A 19829-nucleotide genomic window follows, 5' to 3' on the forward strand; every position below is an offset into this window, starting at 1 on the left:
TGCCAGATATATTACAAAAAGGTCAGGCAGTAACCTGTTATTCTCTATTACGTTACAGATTTACTCTTGGCTATATACAAGGAAAGACCAGCTTTTTGTCTGTTGGAGAGCGCACCTCAAAAGAACCAAAGAAGAAAAAGCTAAGAAAATGCCAGGTATATTTAATACTGGTATTTTAAATTTACATAATTGTAAAACGTGGTATCTGTTGTTGTAATTTGTTGTTTTCATTATTTTTGTTTCTTTCCTTATCAAATGAATTTTAACATGTAAATCCTCATCCAAAACATATTTTTCAGAGCCAAAACAAATCGAAGTGCAGAGCTGCATGGTTGTTTGTGAAGTACTTAGGGGAAAGTGTGGAGGAGTTCCTTCCCCTGATTGATATATTGCCATTTGTACAGTGTGAACATCTGGAGACAAAATGGTAAGAGGTTTCAATTTTGTGTGTGAAAACGTTCCTTCACTTGTACAGTCTAACTCATTATCAATCAATAACTCATCACCAAATTGACCGATTGGCTTGATACTTCGCATGTGCATTTGCCTTTGACAGTAGATGACCCCTATTGAAATTGGGGTCAATAGTTCAAGGCCCTGTTTTGGGGGGCATATGTGTCAGACCGCGGAACTCTTGTTATAAATATGCAACACTGAAGAGGATTTGCTAAATTGTGAAACTTCCTTGAGGATTAGTAATTGACCATTACTACAATATCTTGTTTGACATGCAAGTAATGCCCGTGATTCAACCCTTTAACAATCAGATACGCACTATGAGGCGTTTTCAGTCCTTTAGAAAATCAAATGAAATTTGAGACTTTTCTTACTAGATTGAAGTAATACAGCCTTCATTTCAAACCCTAAGATACTGACAGCAAAGAGCATAAAACCTGAATAGACTGGGAGCTACTCGCAGGCTTTTCAGGTTTTATGCTAATTGCATGTAGCCAATTTCACTTTGCTTCTAAGTGGGAAAGGGTTAACAATAACTGATACGGTTGTTTGCAGGTACGCCTGGAAAGGGTTAAGAATAACTGATACGGTTGTTTGCAGGTATGCCTGGAAAGGGTTAAGAATAACTGATACTGTTGTTTGCAGGTATGCCTGGAAAGGGTTAAGAATAACTGATACGGTTGTTTGCAGGTATGCCTGGAAAGGGTTAACAATAACTGATATGGTTGTTTGCAGGTATGCCTGGAAAGGGTTAACAATTATAACTGATACGGTTGTTTGCAGGTATGCCTGGAAAGGGTTAACAATAACTGATACGGTTGTTTGCAGGTATGCCTGGAAAGGTTTAACAATCACTGATATGGTTGTTTGCAGGTATGCCTGGAAAGGGATAACAATAACTGATACAGTTGTTTGCAGGTATGCCTGGAAAGGGTTGACAATTACTGATACGGTTGTTTGCAGGTATGCCTGCCATGCTGTCATGACACGACAGAGGATGTCAGCTGCTCAGAGGATGGCCTATATGGAGCTACATTTCACAGATAAGGAGACCAGGGAGCTGAGATTGAGGTGAAGTGTCTTGTCAAGAAACAGCATTTCAGCCTTGCTTTTAGAAGGGTTTAAAGCATGTGTGTGAAGTGTCGTCCCAGATCTAGGATGATATTTTGCGCTTAGATTGTATTCCTGTTTAGAAGTGACCTAATTTAAACGAAAAGTTTCATAAAAGTGTTGTCCCTTTTGGCTTATCTGGGAAGACACTTTACACAAATGCATTAAATCCTGTTTTCCCAGACCAAAGCTCAATTGTTTAATATTATGCTTGCAGGGCTTCCCCTGGCTCAAAAATTTACTTAGCCAAATTCATCTTGCTATGGCAAAATTCTTTTATTTTTGGCTATTTTTAAGTTTTTATGAAGAAAAAGTTTTAGCCAAATAGAATTTTCTTTAGCCAAATAGGTCATTTTGTAGCCATTGGCTAATTTGGCGAATGGCAGAGTAAGCTCTGGCTTGTCATATTCAACATGTCACTAGCAACATTATTTAAAATGGATAATAGCTCGCCAACTTAAATCTGCTCTCTATTGGCGTAAAGTACACAATTGGATTTTCTCTTTATTCAAAGTCAGCTTTGTTCATGCACATGTTTAACAAGGTTACTGATTACAAGCTATTAATTTTTTGTGTAACTTAAGTGAATTCTAGTACAAAAACGAATAATCACAAAAAAAAAGTAATATGAGCGGCAACATTAAAAGGGTCTTATGTCATATGCTGCCAGCTTCAGACCAGCTTGTACAGTTGCGCACTCAGGCCAGGAGCTACCAAGTCTGCTTCTGCTTTAAAATAACGCAAGGTTTTGCAATTTATTAGTCAACAGCGTAGCTCCTAACCAGTCGTTTTGATTACGCTTACTCGTCATGAGCTATGCTGGCCACATATTGCATAAGATCCTTTCTGACAAGACGCAGCTCATATGTTAATGCGTGACGGTCTGTGACGGGTTGATGTCAGCCCTTTATACTAGTAAAAATTGTGTGCTTGTAGGTGAAACTGTAATCTTTCATGGCATCACACAATGAAATTAAAATTTATGTTAGAGCTTTGTACTTAAAATCGATATAAAAATATATGGCTTTCATGTTGTTGTAAATACTTGTCCATTAATCTGCGTCATTGAATTTTATAATCATCATGTGAATAAATCAAATGTTCAGAGTTGTTTTTTGTAGTATCTGCCTAACTGAAATGCTATGACAAATTGTAAAGCTCAACCTTAGTCTTAATTCAAAGCATGTAACCTATCGAAATCAAGCTGAATTGTTACACACATTCTGATTGGTCAATAATTAGAGATAAGACTTAATGTGAACTATCCTAGTTGTATGGGATAGTTGCTAACATTTAAAAAAAAAAGAATGATATACCTTGATGGTACACATTAATGTGGCACTCATGTGTAAATTATAATTATTGCATCTTCCTTATAACTACAAAATGTCTCATACCATTCCAGCCTGGGAGAAGATATGATTGACCATTCCCAGGAATCAAAGCATGCCACATTTGTACCAGAACACACCAATGAGCTGTCACACACACGCCACATGATCTTGGGGTCTGATTTCTGTGATAAGGTCATATGTGTAGGTGGGGTACTGCTGTCAAGGATACAGGTCTCTCAATCAGATATGGTTAGTACAGGGCTCTGGGGTGCATGGCTAAGTTCTTTGTGTAAATACCCTTAGATTAAATCAGTTCAGATATAATTTTTTATTGATAAAAAAGTTTGTGTTGTATTAAATTTGCAGTAGAATTGTTTTTTAGATAGGGCATAAGGACATAAATTCCTTCTATGTTTTTGCAGTATAAAGTTTGCAAGTTTTGTCATTTTTATGTCAAGCTACATTTTTATATTCCAATATAACACCATACATTGTTGGAAATATAAGGCAATTACCTGTTGAAAATACAGCATCTTAAACAATTATATGTGTTGAACCTTACAATGTTTACCTTTGAAATAAGAAGACGGGATTATTGGCATGAAAACTACCATTTGATCATGAACAATAAGCCAAAAGATGTGTGGCAAGGACCCATAATGTGATATTTTAAATAAACAAATCCAACTTTCCTTTGTTTTGGGATATTTTTTTTGGACAGCAATATTTTTCCTGTATTGGGAAAGTGCTTTTAAGCGTTACTTGATATGAAAGGTAAAATCACATTTTATTAAAATTGCTTTCTTTATGTATCTTTAATTTTTACAAAATATTACTTTACTGTATATTTAACTTTTTTGCATCATGCACTTATTATGAAACTGGTAGCATGAAAACCTTGCTGTAATGACAGCTAGATTGTACATATGTTACATTGAAATTACCATTGTTTTAACATGATTTAAAAAGACATCCTAATCTATTAGTCTTCTTCTATTGTCAGAGACTAGATCTGCTGGTTGTTAGTATTGCATGTGTGTAAAGTGTCGTCCTAGATTAGCCTGTGTAGTCAGCACAGGCTTATTAGGGACAACACTTACCTTGTTATGGAAATTTTTTGTTTAAAAGAAGTTTCTTTATAGCAGAAGTCAAGTTTTGGCAGAAAGTGTTGCACCTGATCTGCACGGGCTGTTTTGGGACGACACCTTATGCACATACATTAAGCCCTATTTTCTCAGAGCAGGGCTCATTTATTTTCACCAACAGAAACTGGACCTACTACCAGTGCCATCCAATGAGACCAACTTACACAGCATAGCAATGGCCGTGTCCTCGGGCTCACCAGTGCTACTGCAGGGGGTGGTCGGGTCAGGGAAGACAACTCTTGTAGAGCACCTGGGCAAACTGACTGGCAGAGTTTCCCCCCCTGCCTTAATGAAGATCCAACTTGGGGACCAGATAGACAGCAAGGTACAGACGTTTTACGCACTTAGCTACTTTTGTTGAATGTCAGCCGCTGTTTTTATTAAAAGTAGAAGGAGAAAACCTAGTTTCTGTGTTTCTGTTTAGCGTGGAGATGTGGATAAATAGATTTCTTCTGCCAAAATACTTTACCTTCTAAACTGTTTACCGTAAAATCTCTGTAAAGTTTAGATTTTTTTTCTAAAAAATCAATTAAAATTACAGTCTTAACTAAAAAAGCGTTTCATGAAGAAAATATTAAATTCTTGGAAGATCGATCCTTTCGAAAAACATACTCTTTGGGTGTAATTATCACTTGCTTAACTTTTGAAGGCTCTACTGGGCACATACCGTTGCACAGAAGTACCCGGTGAGTTCATATGGCAACCGGGAGTGCTGACCCAGGCAGTAACTAATGGTTACTGGGTGCTAATGGAGGACATAGACTATGCCCCCATGGAGGTTGTCTCGGTCCTGATGCCCCTGCTGGAGACTTGTACCCTTTCCATACCCGGGCATGGGGACTGCATACGCGCCGCACCTGGATTTCACCTGTTTGCTACTCAGAGGTGAAATTCGTAAAATTTGCAATAAGGCTGTTAATCAGGCTAGTAAGTTTAATAGGTAGAGCCCTGGACGACAAATCCAAAGATTGTTGGTTCAATGGAAGTTGGCAAATTCTGAGGTTGTGCAGTCAAATACTCTGGTCCAGTTTGTCAAAAAGCCTGTATGGGCATGTATGACATAATTAATTCTAGTATAACACAACAAGGTCAACAATCGATATGTTTGTGAAACACTATGTTCCCATATATTTATGCCCCCCTTCAAAGAAGAGGGGGTATATTGTTTTGCACATGTCGGTCTGTCGGTCCATCCGTCCGTTGGTCCGTCCACCAAATGGTTCCCGGATGATAACTCAAGAACACTTAGGCCTAGTATCATGAAACTTCTTAGGTACATTGATCATGACTGGCAGATGATCCCTATTGATTTTCAGGACACTAGGTCAAAGGTCAAGGTCACAGTGACTTGAAATAGTAAAATGGTTTCCGGATGATAACTCAAGAGTGCTTAGGCCTAGGATCATGAAACTTCATAGGTACATTGATCATGACTGGCAGATGACCCCTTTTGATTTTCAGGTCACTAGGTCAAAGGTCAAGGTCACAGTGACTCGAAAAAGTAAAATGGTTTCCGTATGATAACTCAAGAATGCTTATGCCTAGGATCATGAAACTTCATAGGTACATTGATAATGACTGGCAGATTGCCCCTATTGATTTTCAGGTCACTAGGTCAAAGGTCAAGGTCACAATGACTCGAAATAGTAAAACGGTTTCCGGATGATAATTCAAGAATGCTTATGCCTAGGATATTGAAACTTAATAGGTACATTGATCATGACTGGCAGATGACCCCTATTGATTTTCAGGTCACTAAGTCAAAGGTCAAGGTCACAGTGACAAAAAACGTATTCACACAATGGCTGCCACTACAACTGACAGCCCATATGGGGGGCATGCATGTTTTACAAACAGCCCTTGTTGACCTTTGACCTTGAAGGATGACCTTGAACTTGTCCTTTCGCCACTCAAATGTGCAGCTCCATGAGATACACATGCATGCTAAATACAAAGTATATGTTCAATATTGCAAAAGTGTACAGTAAATGAGCGATTTTGACCCATATATTTGACCTTTGACCTTGAAGGATGACCTTGACCTTTCACCACTCAAAATGTGCAGCTCCATGAGATACACATGCGTGCCAAATATGAAGTTAATATCTTCAATATTGCAAAAGTTATGTCAAAATGTTAAAGTTGGAGCAAACAAAGCAACAAACAATCAGACAGGGCAAAAAAAATATGTCCCCCACTATAGTGGTTGGGGACATAAAAAACTGTCTTCATAAATGGAATAGATGACTATAGAATTGCTATATTGGTTCTGTTTTCTGATTTTCAAGTATCAGAAAGTGAAAATAAACTTACAACTGACAGACTGTGTTCCTCCTATTGCAGACTGGTCGGTGGCAGTTCCGGGTGGCAGAAACAGCAGACGGGAACCAGTCAGCTTCTAGACAAGCTGTGGACCAGCGTTCTGGTGGAGCCACTTTCTCGCTCAGAACTCAAACTTGTGAGTGACAGAAGAGTGTTTTTTACCTAAATCAGTCTCTCGCGATATCTTACATCAAAGATGTGGATTTTGGTGATTATATTTTGCCATCTCCATGGAAGTGTCTGTCGAAGCCATGTTCTATGATTGTAAAGTCCTTGGATATTCAGAGTTATGGCCCATAAATATTTAAAAATGTTTGTCAGTTTCATTCCCTTAGTTTCTGCTGGTTTATGTAGTCCAACAGTTTTATCATATTTTTGTCAAATAGAGTTAAATTGTAAAGAGTCTTAATTGTTTAAAAAACAAAACACTTCGTATTTTTCATCATCAAAACATATTGTGCATATTACTTGATCAAATTCACTATATATTGTGGGAGAATTAGCTGTCAGACTTCATATTTCATAATTGGTAGATGAGCTGCTAATGAAATTATAGCAAGCGTTTAATTATCTTCAAATTTAGTATAGAAATGTATTTTGTATTATTTTTTCATACGCCCGTTTTTAAAAACGGGATGTATTATAGTTTCACCCTTGGCGGGCGGTGGGAGAGCGGTGGGCGGCGTCCACAGCAGTGTCCACTCTCTAATTCAAATAGTTTTCATCCGATCTTCACCAAACTTGGTCAGAAGTTGTATCTAGACAATATCTAGGTCAAGTTCGAATTTGGGTCATGCCGGGTCAAAAACTAGGTCATGGGGTCACTTAGTGCATTTCAAGGAGTTAGCATGGTGTCCGCTCTCTCATTGAAGTAGTTTTAATCCGATCTTCAACAAAGTTGGTCAGAAGTTGTGTCTAAATGATATCTAGGTCGAGTTCAAATATGGGTCATGCCGGATCAAAAACTAGGTCACGAGGTCACTTAGTGCATTTCAGGCATTGAGCATGGTGTCCGCTCTCTCAGTGAAGTAGTTTTCATCGGATCTTCACCAAATTTGGTCAGATATTGTATCAAGACAAGAGCTAGGTCAAGTTCGAATATGGGTCATGCTGGGTCAAAAACTAGGTCCCGGGGTCACAAAGTGCATTTCAAGGATTTAGCATGGTGTCTGCTCTCTAATTGAAGTAGTTTTCATCCGATCTTCACCAAATATGGTCAGTAGTTGTGTCTAAAGGACATCTTGGTCAAGTTCAAATATGGGTCATTCCGGGTTAAAATTTAGGCCACTAGGTCACTTAGTGCATTTCAAGCACTTAGCATGGTGTCCAAAACCTTCAAACGGGCGTATCTTGTGACAGTTTGGCACTCTTGTTATAATGATAAACACAGGCGATCACCACCCACATTTAACTGTTTTATTCTCAGCGGTTTTGTTGGTTGAATTTCCATGCTGACTTTAATGCAGAACCAATAGAATGCATGATTAATAATTCCTTGAGAGAGACATTTATTTTCACTAGAAGCATAGTGAAATGTGTGATATAGTGACATAGCTTCATTGGGTCCAATGAAGGTAATTGGTAAGAAACTAACAAGCTTACCATCTCACATCATTTGTTATAAGCTACCTTTACACCACAGACTGTGTAGATTAACATGGTTTATTGATATAAAAGTCCTCGCTTTGATCCTCAGCTTTCACCTGACAATGTTTGTTTTAAAGGTGATATGCACCAAGTTCCCCAAGCTGGAGACGGTGGTTGACCGTCTGCTGGACATCTACTTCCTATTGTCTGCCGGCAACCACCAGGGGGCGCTGGAGGATGCCATGGCAACACAAGAGGAGAGTGTGGGAAAGTTCCTCACCAGAGATGGTAGACTCATTTCCACAAGGTATGTTTTTTTTTTAAAAACGCTCTTGTCGATTGAAATCCAGGGCAGTCAGAGGGTGGAGATTTTTTATGGCTATACGGGTAGTAAAATCTGTTGACAAAACTGGCTTTAAAAAGCGTATTTCCTTTGATTTGAGGCGCAGGTGTGCAATATTTGGCCATATTTTATTCCTTATTTTCTATTATACTGTTTGGCTATATCCACATAGGAAATAATACATTATATTTTAGCATATTCTGCATATAAAAGTTCATATTTTCCTAGATATCACGATGTTTTATTTGAAGTATTGCTATATTCCTCTACATTCATAAAAAAAATTGTTTTTATTTTTTAATTTGTCCAAGTTACCTATATGTTGATTAATTTAAATCCTCCAGAGACCTTATAACCTGGTGCAGCAGAATTGCAAAAGACTTTGATGTGTCGTCAACAGCAACAGGCAATCTCGTGCTACAAGAAGCTATGGATTGTTTTGTAGCCTGCCTATCCAAACCCAGCAAACGTCTGCCGTTAGCAGAAGCAATTGGTGCTAAACTTAATGTGCCTAGTGTAAAGGTAAATGTAATTCTGCGACAAATGTTTATTGGGTTGAGTTAATCACAAATATTAAGGGATATTGTTTTGGCGTTGTCCGTCCTTCCGTCAGTCCAGCACTTTTGTGTCCGGAGCCATATCTTGGAAGTGCTTTGGCGGATTTCATTGAAACTTGTTATGAGTATATATATGGATAAGAGGATGATGCATGCCAAATGGCATTGTACACCATTGGATAATAAAGGAGTTATGGCCCTTTGTATCTTGAAATAATGCTTTTTTGTGTCGGGAGCCATATCTTGGAAGTGTTTGGCGGATTTCATTGAAACTTGGTATGAGTATATATATGAATAAGAGGATGATGCACGCCAAATGGCATTGTACATCATTGGATAATAAAGGAGTTATGGCCCTTTGTATCTTGAACAAATGCTTTTTTGTGTGTGTCCGGAGCCATATCTTGGAAGTGCTTTGACGGATTTCATTGAAACTTGGTATGAGTATATATATGGATAAGAGGATGATGCACGCCAAATGGCATTGTACACCATTGGATAATAAAGGAGTTATGGCCCTTTGTATCTTTAAAAAAATAATGCTTTTTTGTGTGTCCGGAGCCATATTTTGGAAGTGCTTTGACGGATTTCATTGAAACTTGGTATGAGTATATATATGGATAAGAGGATGATGCACATTGGCGATGTCCATCCGTCCAGAAAACTTTTGTGTCCAGAAGTATATAGGTGGGGGATATCAATTCAATGAATTTGCTTGTTTTATTTTTTAAATTGCATTAATTTCTTTTGTGGCCTCATTAACTTCATTGCTGCTCATATTCATCGTATGCCTTCAAAATTTATTTGTTACTGAATTGAAATGTCTTCAGTCAGACAGATACCAGAATATTTGATTTGGGTTTTTACTTGGCAAACTTATTTCTTGGAAAACATTTCTAAAAAGTATGTACAGCCACAAAATCATGGAATCATCTTATATTTTATATTCACAATTTGCACAATACTTAAAAAATAGCATCCCTCCACCATGTGTACAGGTGCAGTACTACATGGATCGTTACAAGCCTGAGGTCACTGTGACAACCAGCATGTTCACAGTGGGGCGTGTGTCACTACCTGTGCAGCAGACGTCACCTTTCATGCAGATGAGGCAAGTTTTTACATGAGCTGCGCTCTGTGTTAAAGTGACTTAATGCTTGTGCGTTATGTGTCATCCCAGATTAGCCTGTCCAGTCTGCACAGGCTAATAATTGATGACACTTTTTGCCTAGACTGGATTTTTGTTTAGAAGAGACTTTTCTTAAAACAGAAATTCTATAAAAGCAGGAGTTGTTGTCCTGGATCTGAGACAAAACTTTACGCATATGAACTAAGCTCAATTTCTCAGAGGGAGCACACGTCTAAACTTAGAAGTGGAGGAGGGAATGGATTTGACGTTGTATGTCCACGCAAGCAGCCCTCCTTTTTTGTGTTACATAACTCAAAAACTTCAACAGAGCTTACAGAGTGATGACAATGTAAAAGTATATTCATCAGCATGTGCACTCCATCTACAGCTTTACTTAGTTATCTCAAAGTTGCTGGTATTTTAGAAATATCTTGAGATATCTGTAGTTAAGCGTATACAAAAATAGACATTTTTTAGTTTCAATGTTGAATTTATGTATCACCATATAAAATAAAGATTTTGTGTATGTAAATTAACAGAAGCATTTTCATGGGACCATGTGGCAGTTAATCTATAACTCTCATATGAGTAGAAAAACTATATTACGATTTTTATGTTGCAGGACACGTAGTACATTCTCCTACACCCGCCAGTCCAGTGTATTGCTAGAGCGTGTTGCCATGTGTGTTTTAAACAGGGAACCAGTACTGCTGGTTGGAGAAACTGGAACCGGAAAGACATCATCCGTTCAGTTTCTGGCTGAACAACTTGGTGGGTGGAGTTTATACTGATCAATTTGAACACAAACAATAGTTCTTATATAACTAAAAAACTATCTAAAAGCCAATCAATAAAACCTACATTAACACAAATTTGTTTAAAACTGTACTGGATGTTGATATCAGTTTGATACTATTCGATAGTGCAGTGAAATCTTTTAAATCGCTATTCTTGAAAACCCTAAAAGAGGAGCCGGTTGGTTGCATGATACTCCAGCTATAGTGATGACACCCCTTTAATGGTGAAAACTCACCCACACAATCAAGTTCATATTTAAGCCATGCTCTGTGAAAAGGGGGTTTAATGCATGTGCGTAAAGTGTCGTCCCAGATTAGGCTGTGCAGCCCGCACAGGCTAATCAGGGGCGACACTTTCTGCCTAAACTAGATTTTTGCTAAGAAGAGCCTTTCTTTAAACCAAAAATATCATAAAAGCAGAAAGCGGCGTCCCTGATTAGCCTAGATGGACTGCACAGGCTAATCTGGGACAACACTTTAAGCACGTACATGAAACCCCCTTTTCACAGAGCACGGCTCATTTATATATTATCCTATTCAGTATATGAACGTCGGCTTTTGTGATTCCAGCTTTCGTTTGAGGGACTTAATGTCAGTGATGGAATTTAAATGTGTTTCAGGTCACAAGCTTCATGTGATCAATATGAACCAACAAAGTGACAGTGCAGATCTGCTTGGAGGGTGAGTGCCTCACAATTTTGTTTGGAAGACATATCATAGTACCACAGTTATTTATTTTTTACGTTTTAAAATATTTTTGTCCACTGGATCTGCAAAATTGTTTTATAAATGATGGAAAAATAATATATTGCATTCTATTATGTTACTCCTTCTTTTGATATTTTAATTGTTAATTGTGTGTTATATTCCTTTTTTATGCACTGATTCTTTTTTGAACTTCTTACAAGCTTACTTAAAGCCACACACCTTGAAATGAAATACATTTTATCAATACATATATAGATGCAATTAGAAAGTGTGCAAAATTGTCATTAAATCTAAAGCCTAGTAAGCAAGTAATTTATTCTTTTTTAAAATTTTAAAACCGAAAGTAGGATTTCTATACGTTAGTGTCCATTTCAACAAACGCAATTATTTTTAGTTTTTAAGCGCAAAAAAGACGGATTTTTACCTTGTAACCACCAGATATATTCTAATTGGCATAGATAAAATTAAATATATAGCCTAGTAAGCAAGTAATTTATTATTTTTCAAACGGTACCGCTTCTAAAACCGAAAGTAGGATTTCTAGACGTATACGTCCATTTCGACAAACGCGATTATTTTTAAGTTGTAAAGCGTAAAAAAGACGGATTTCTACCTTTTAACCACCAGATATATTCAAATTGGCATATATTAATTATGTTTCTTATTTATGCTTAAATAAACTATGCCATGTATTTCATTTCAAGGTGTGTGGCTTTAAGTTTAATTGATTATGATATAACATTATTTATCCATTTACTTAAAATGCACATCAGCAATGCTGTTGTTATTTGTTGTTTCACTTGATATAAAACAGCAGCGACAAATATTCAATGTCTACTGTTAAAACAGCAACATACAGTATTATTAGTTTATGTAAGCCTTGTTCTGGGAAAACGGGGCTTAATGCATGTACAAAAAGTGTCATCCCAGTCTAGAAGATGCTTTCTTTAAACTAAACATTCTATAATATCGAAAAGCGTTGTCCCTGATGAGCTCTATGCAGACTGCACAGGCGTATCTGGTATGATTCTTTACGCACATCTGCAGGGGCGTATCTGGAATGACTTTTTACGCACATGCATTGAGACCAATTTTCCCAGCAGACGACTCATTTGTATTTCAGGTTCAAGCCGGTTGACGTCAGACACGTCATCAAGCCTTTATTTGAGGAGTTTGAACTTCTCTTTTGTAAGAGCTTCTCCCGCAAGCAGAATGCAAAGTTCCTGGGGCATTTACAGGCATGAAAACTTTACCTTGTTTGTATATCGTTATGTTTCCAAAGTATTTCTCTTAAAGTGTGGGTGACTGCCACCCACTTTGGCGTCTCTTTCAGAAATTTGATAAGAACAGGTGTTCTATGAATTTTGCCAAGTAGGAAATTATGCAATATTTTTATTTGGAAAGTTTTCCAACATATCAGTACCTGTTATCTCATTGTGTTATTTATCACAGTCAGTGTATTGATGAAAATTAAAAACTAAACAAAACCAGATATGACAGTTGTACTAGAGCTGTCCCAGTCAAGTTCTGACAATGATTAAATGCAGAACATGTTCCTAGTTTCGTGTTCTAAGAACCACACAAAACCAATGAGATGTATACACGCTCCTAGAAAACTTTACTTATTTAATATTCTTTTCCTTATTAATCATTATGTGTTAATATTCCATTTATAACTGTACTTTTCAGAGAATTTGGTAATGTTGATATTGTGCTATTGTGGTATTTCATTTTCTTGCGCTTTTAACCTGTGTTTCATTTAAACTTTACTGAATTTCATTAAAGAAACAAGGCACCAATCCATGAAACTCACATTGACTAATCATCTAGAATATTTTAATGTTATCGCATTTTGAATTTCTATTCCAAAAGCCAAAATTGTCATTGTTATTTTAGTACAAATTGTATTGCAATAATGCGCCTTACAACTAAGCCATGCACTTTCTCTATGGTGTTATGGTGTTAATTATGGAACTTCCTTTGTGTAACCTATCTTTGTTTTCAGGACTGTTTTAACAAAAAGAAATGGGACACTTTGTTTCAATTGATTGACCACTCCAGCAAATCAGCCTTGACAAAGTTTGAGAATGGTAAGTAATAGGGCAAGTGGTGAATTTATTAACAATAGTGCATCTCCCATTTTTATGTCTTATGGAATATGAGGAATTCAGCATTGCACTTGTCAGTCAAACCATCTGTACGTACATGGGGAAACTTGGGTTTTCACTTGCTTTTTAACTGCTGGATGGGTCTAGCTCAAACTTTCACAGTTTTATTAGTGAGGCTGTTTTCGGAGAAAACCTGAGGTATTGTCATAGCCTGCTCGTCGTTCGCCATAGGCGTCATGCTAAAACCTTAATATGGCTCTAAAATCAAAGTGCTTCCACCTACAACTTTTAAACTTCATATGTAGATGCACCTTGATGAGTTCTACACGCCACACCCATTTTGGGTCAAAGGTCAAGGTCACTGTGATTTCACAGCCGGGCGTGGCACCCGTTATGCGGTGCTCTTGTTACCTACATTTTTTGATGAGCGTAAAGAAAGAAATTTGAGAAACAATTAGTTTTATCAGCCGTTTTTTCTGATTTTCACGTCCAGAAGCTTGTGTTTTCAACCCTTTCTTTTACTTCATGGTGGTGGATCAAACTTTCACAGATGAATAACCTTAATGTGTTGATGATCCTAAAGAAAGCAACTTTGGCTGTGACGAGTCATGGCGTTATTATGGCCCATTGGTTTTCCACTCTTGAACATATAGTCCCAAAATTGTGTTTTTTTACTCCTCTTTAATAACCAATGGAATCTCGCTCAGACTTCACAATTGAATGACCTTAATGGAGATATGACTGTTAAAGAAAGAAATTCTGCTGGATGAATTTTGGCAGAATTGTCTTTTACCAGAAAGTACGTTAAGATTTTGTACCCATTGCAGAAGCTATATTTGTTTTCACATTGAACTTGTTAAGTTTTTATGCCCCCGGTAGGATGGCATATAGCAGTTGAACTGTCAGTCAGTCAGTCAGTGTGTCAGTCTGTCTGTCCGTCCGAAAACTTTAATGGCCATAACTTTTTCAATATTTAAGGTAGCAACTTGATGTTTTGCATGCATGTGTATCTCATGGAGCTGCACATTTTGAGTAGTGAAAGGTGAAGGTCAAGGTCATCCTTCAAGGTCAAATGTCAAATATATGGTGTCTGTCCGTCCAAAAACTTTAACATTGGCCATCACTTTTTCAATATCCAAGATAGCAACTTGATATTTGGCATGCATGTGTATCTCATGGAGCTGAACATTTTGAAAGGTGAAAGGTCAAGGTCATCCTTCAAGGCCAAAGGTCAAATATATGGCATCTGTCCGTCCGTTCAAAAACTTCAACTTTTGCTTTAACTTTTTTATGCCCCTGAAGGGTGGCATATAGTTTTTTAACTGTCCGTCTGTCTGTTTGTCAGTCAGTCAGTCCGTCCGTCTGAAAACTTGTTTTTCATATTGCAGAAGTTTTTTTATGCCCCCGAAGGAGGGCATATAGTGATCGGACCGTCCGTCTGTCCTTCCGTCACACTTTGCATTTAGGTTTCACATTTAGGTTTCCAAAAAATGCTCATAACTTTTATGTCCCTTCACATAGCAACTTTATATTTGGCATGCATGTGTATCTCATGGAGCTGCACATTTTGAGTGATGAAAGGTCAAAGGTAAAAAAAAACATGTATCAAAGCGACGCAGTAGGGGGCATTGTGTTTCTGAAAAACACATCTCTTGTTTCATATTGCAGAAGGTAAGTGTGTGTTCTTTTTCATATTGCAGAAGCATTTTCTTTTTCAGAAGCAAATATTTTGGAGAAATGGACAGCCCTATACAAGAGACTTGGTCAGTTGAAGTTACAGGTCCAGCAGACAGAAAATGCACTGGCATTTACATTTGTTGAGGTAGGTTTTTGCAATAGTTTGTGTTTTATGCCTGGTCTTCATAAAACAGGTAACACATTTTCTGGGGATGATGGCCATACAGGAGAGAATACACTCAATAAAGAATTGCTACAAATTCACAAGAATACACAAACACTAATTATAAGTATTAGATACTTTTGCCGGAAATTATTTTTTACATGTAGTTAGAAATTTTTAACCTTGACAAATGATAGTGATAAAAGTAGATCAGAATATAAAGAATCTGACAACTGTCATTTTTGTACAATATAATTTATAAAACAAGTTCATGAATTGTGTTAGTAGTTGAGTCTCTTCCTCCAAATGTTCAGGGCAGTCTAGTGAAGGCTATACGAGCGGGCGACTGGGTGTTACTGGATGAGATTAACCTTGCCGCCATGGAAACGCTCGAGTGCCTCAGTGGGCTACTGGAGAGTACTGCGGGCTCCATACTGCTCATGGAACGCGGGTAGGGCACTGGAAAATATTGTCACCTTAAATCCACACGCTTTGAAATGAAATACATGTTAATCAATACATATAGATGCAATTTTAAAGTGGGCAAAACTGTCATTAAATCTATAGCATAGTTAGCTAGTAATTTGTTATTATTTTTTTAATTTTAAAACCGAAAGAAGGATTTCTATACGTATATGTCCATTTCAACAGACGCGATTATTTTAAAGTTTTAAAGCGCAAAAAAATACGGATTTCTACCTTGTAACCACCACATATATTCTAATTGGCATATGTAAAATGTGTTTCATATTTATACTTAAATTTACTATGCCATGAATTTCATTTCAAGGTGTGTTGCTTTCACCCTTTCCCTCTCAGAAGCAGAGTAAAAATGGCTGTGTGGAACCAGCATAAAACTAGAAAAGCCTGCGAGTAACTCACAGTCTTTTCGGGTTTTATGCTGTTTGCTGCTCATCAGTACCTAAGGGTTAGAAATGAAGCCTCTGGAAACTTGAATCCAGTAAGAATGGTCTTTAACCAATTGACCAAAGAATGCTCTAACTGAATTTGATTTTCTAATGGACTACAAACACGTTAAAATACGTATCTGAGCAGAAAAGGGTTGTCTGGTGGTTTTTTATGTCATATTGTTTTTGCCCTGTCTGTAAGTTGGTTTGTTTTCATCAAACTTTAACATTGGCCATAACTTTTGCAATATTGAAGATAGCAACTTGATATTTGGCATGCATGTGTATCTTGTGGAGCTGCACATTTTGAGTGGTGAAAGGTCAAGGTCATCCATCAAGGAAAAAGATCAAATATATGGGGGGACATAGTGTTTCACAAACACATCTTGTCTACTTTTGGGAAAAGGTGCTGAGGTGATGAAAATATATACAGGTTAATGTTATTTTTGTTTGTTACAAACAGTATTGAGTTGGTCTTCTACAAATGATTACTTTACTCTAGATCAGGCCCAAACACAGTTTTAGTGCCTTGTGATCATTTCAGAGATTTGGAGCCAGTGGTGCGACACCCCAATTTCCGCCTGTTCGCCTGTATGAACCCCGCTACAGATGTGGGCAAAAAGGATCTGTCACCTGGCATCAGAAATAGGTAAATCCCTTTACATTCATATGCAAGATGAAATAGTTTAGCTGTTCCTATCTATAACTGGTTATTTGCCTAACATAAGTTAAGCCCCTTTTCCAATTTCAGTTCACATTTTTGCTGGTTGTATAGACCGAATAAACCAAAAAATACGTCTGTGAAACTAGAAAATTCAGATCAGATGTGTCGTATTTGATATGTCATATTGTATCTTTGCCAACAACTTTGTCATCAAATAATGAAACTGGGATTCACAGGCAGGGGGTCAATTAGTTTATATAGAATGGTATAGCAAATTAACTAAATGAATCTTTTTCTCTGAAGCCCATAGGCCAGAGGTTTGATATGTGGTACATAACATTGAATTGTGGTTCTCTACAAAATTCGTTCAAATAATGCCCATTGGATCAATTTTTCATTGTTACAAGTCACTACATATGGCTCAGAGCTCCAGATAAGGATTTGTGAAATTAGTAACGGTACTGCCACAGACAGAAAGAAAAGGAGTTACGCTGAAAATCAATTAGTACCTGTACTACCATATTCAAAAATACAGGTTGTATTGTACTACCCGTGTTCTTGGATAAATTGAAGGGTTTATAACTAACTTAACAGAAACATTTGCAGCAATAATAATAAATATATTTAGCTTCTAAAACTGTTACTTTATGAGGTTTTCCATTCTGAATTATGATGCAAATATATTTACACATTTAAATACTATTTTTTTCATTTACTTGACAAGAAAACACAAGCCAACTAGTTAGCTAAGTAAATGAACACTAATGTCACTGTCTCATATTCGGTTTTCCAATCTTCCACTTTTTTTTTTGGATCCGTTTCCAATCTTGTTTTCTAACGTTTTTAGCCACTGATGCAATCAGATCGTTTCATATCAGGGCGACAATGTCTTTTTCTGGGTTTACAGATTGAATGTCAGGATGGTTAGACGACGGTGTCTAAAACATTATATGACAGTAAAGTGTTTTTTTGACGGCCTTCCGTTGCGCGCAGACACATTGTTTTTTACTGGTTTACGAGTAAACGGAAATCACGCGACAAAATTGACAATAATACTGGAACCCAGTCGCCGTTAGGTTAGAGACCAGCACATCACGCCGCGCTGACGCGAACGTATCAGTACGGCCAGATTTTTTTCGTAATTGCGTAAAAAGGATATTAAAGTCGGAATTGTACATCCATTTTATAAAAATAAATGCGTAAACCTTCGTTAAAAAGCCGTATTTACGGCTGTATGGCTCTTGTCTGGAGCTCTGTGGCTGCAGGCAACATAAGCAGGTATAGGTTACTATGGTGAGAAATTCCAGTATCCTTTTAATGTCCTTTAATTTTACTATTTAATAGAATACATGTAGTTATGTTCTTAATTTTCAGAATTAGATTTATTGAAATAATATGACAAACATGGGTTATTAAATTGTCTGCAGAGCTCTATTTTCCTGTCTACTTGTTTTGGGATTAGTATAATCGTAAAAATAATGTCAACGTTAATTATGTAATATATTATTATATTTATACATTAATTTAAATAAATTGGTTTTATATAGTTTTAATGAAAATATGTATCAGAATGGTCGAATAAGTCATCTTTATGTTTATAAGGACATCAAGTGTTGATTTTTGACAAATAAATGTCTTACTATGAACTTAATCGTCCATGGACAATGTCGTAAAACAAGTAAAATAAATGAGCCTTGGGATGGGAAAACGAGTTTTAATTCATATGCATAAAGTTTTGTCACACGGGCTAATCAAGGACGACACTTTCTGCTTTCTCTTTACACTTATACATTAAACCCCATTTTCTCAGAGCAAAGTTCATTTCTGCATGTCTGCATAGATTCTGATTCACACTGTTGGTCTGCAGATTCACAGAGCTGTACGTGGATGAACTTGAAGACAGCCAGGATCTGAAGATCCTCGTGTGTGACTATCTGCGTGGGCTATCTCTCACTGCCGGACAGGTGGACGGCATTGTAAAATTCTACCTGACCATACGAGGTGAGGCATCGCGCAGGCTGACAGACGGGACCGGGCACCCACCACATTACAGCTTACGTACACTATGCAGGGCGCTGAAGTTTGCAGCAAAGAATAGTTGTGACTCAATACCGCGGTCTTTGTATGAGGTTAGAATGGTTATCATTTGTTGTGTGTTTTGGTTTTTTATGCCTTTAACATTTGGTTTAATGTGCATTCTTTTGTGAATGGAAGTTTTATTTTTCATATGAAAATTCATGTCAGTCGGAAACTATATGTAATCGTGGTAGCCATGCTGTGCATTTATGTAAACTTTATGTTAGGTTTATTTATTATCTCAATGATAATAGTAATTAAAGTAACAGTTTTGGTTTAGTGATTATTAATGTTTCATGATAATAATGATCATAATTATTATTGCCATCATTATCAATCAACACCAACAAAGTGATTCTGATGATAAGGATGGTGATGTTGTCAATAATGTTGTTAACAATGGTATTTATGATAATAATGATGACAATTTTTGTAACGATTATGGGGACCTCATAACTTAAAACATGGAGCAGGGAGGATTGTTGATGAGATTCATTATAATTATAAAATTTATAATTTTGCTGAGAAAGGATAATCTACTTTTTTATCCCATTGTGAAGACTTAGTGTGCCAATGCTGCCAGTTAAAGTTTCTTAAGCCTTGCATAATAAACTTTTCTGTATTTAACACTAACCTATTAATGCATATGCATACAGTGTCGTCCCAGATTAGCCTGTGCAGTCTGCACAGGCTAATCAAAGACGACACTTTCGTCCTTAACTGGGTTTTCGTTTAGAAGGGATTT

The 19829-nt window shown here is 37.0% G+C and overlaps 1 protein-coding gene across 1 annotated transcript in view; it reads left to right on the forward strand.

Annotated features, from left to right (window-relative positions):
• LOC127852617 (midasin-like) overlaps nt 1-19829 on the forward strand; it is a 99092-nt gene that overhangs the window by 5449 nt on the left and 73814 nt on the right. The window contains exons 3-20 of the mRNA XM_052386568.1: nt 59-155; nt 300-427; nt 1420-1527; nt 2972-3149; nt 4167-4370; nt 4695-4930; nt 6389-6503; nt 8092-8261; nt 8642-8819; nt 9853-9965; nt 10606-10754; nt 11401-11461; nt 12612-12726; nt 13494-13578; nt 15315-15418; nt 15751-15887; nt 16889-16993; nt 18876-19137. Coding sequence (XP_052242528.1) covers nt 59-155; nt 300-427; nt 1420-1527; nt 2972-3149; nt 4167-4370; nt 4695-4930; nt 6389-6503; nt 8092-8261; nt 8642-8819; nt 9853-9965; nt 10606-10754; nt 11401-11461; nt 12612-12726; nt 13494-13578; nt 15315-15418; nt 15751-15887; nt 16889-16993; nt 18876-19137 — 2545 coding nt within the window. The remainder of the gene's footprint in view (nt 1-58; nt 156-299; nt 428-1419; nt 1528-2971; nt 3150-4166; nt 4371-4694; nt 4931-6388; nt 6504-8091; nt 8262-8641; nt 8820-9852; nt 9966-10605; nt 10755-11400; nt 11462-12611; nt 12727-13493; nt 13579-15314; nt 15419-15750; nt 15888-16888; nt 16994-18875; nt 19138-19829) is intronic.

The sequence above is a fragment of the Dreissena polymorpha genome, chromosome 12, assembly GCF_020536995.1.
Source record: "Dreissena polymorpha isolate Duluth1 chromosome 12, UMN_Dpol_1.0, whole genome shotgun sequence".
NCBI lineage: Eukaryota > Metazoa > Mollusca > Bivalvia > Myida > Dreissenidae > Dreissena > Dreissena polymorpha.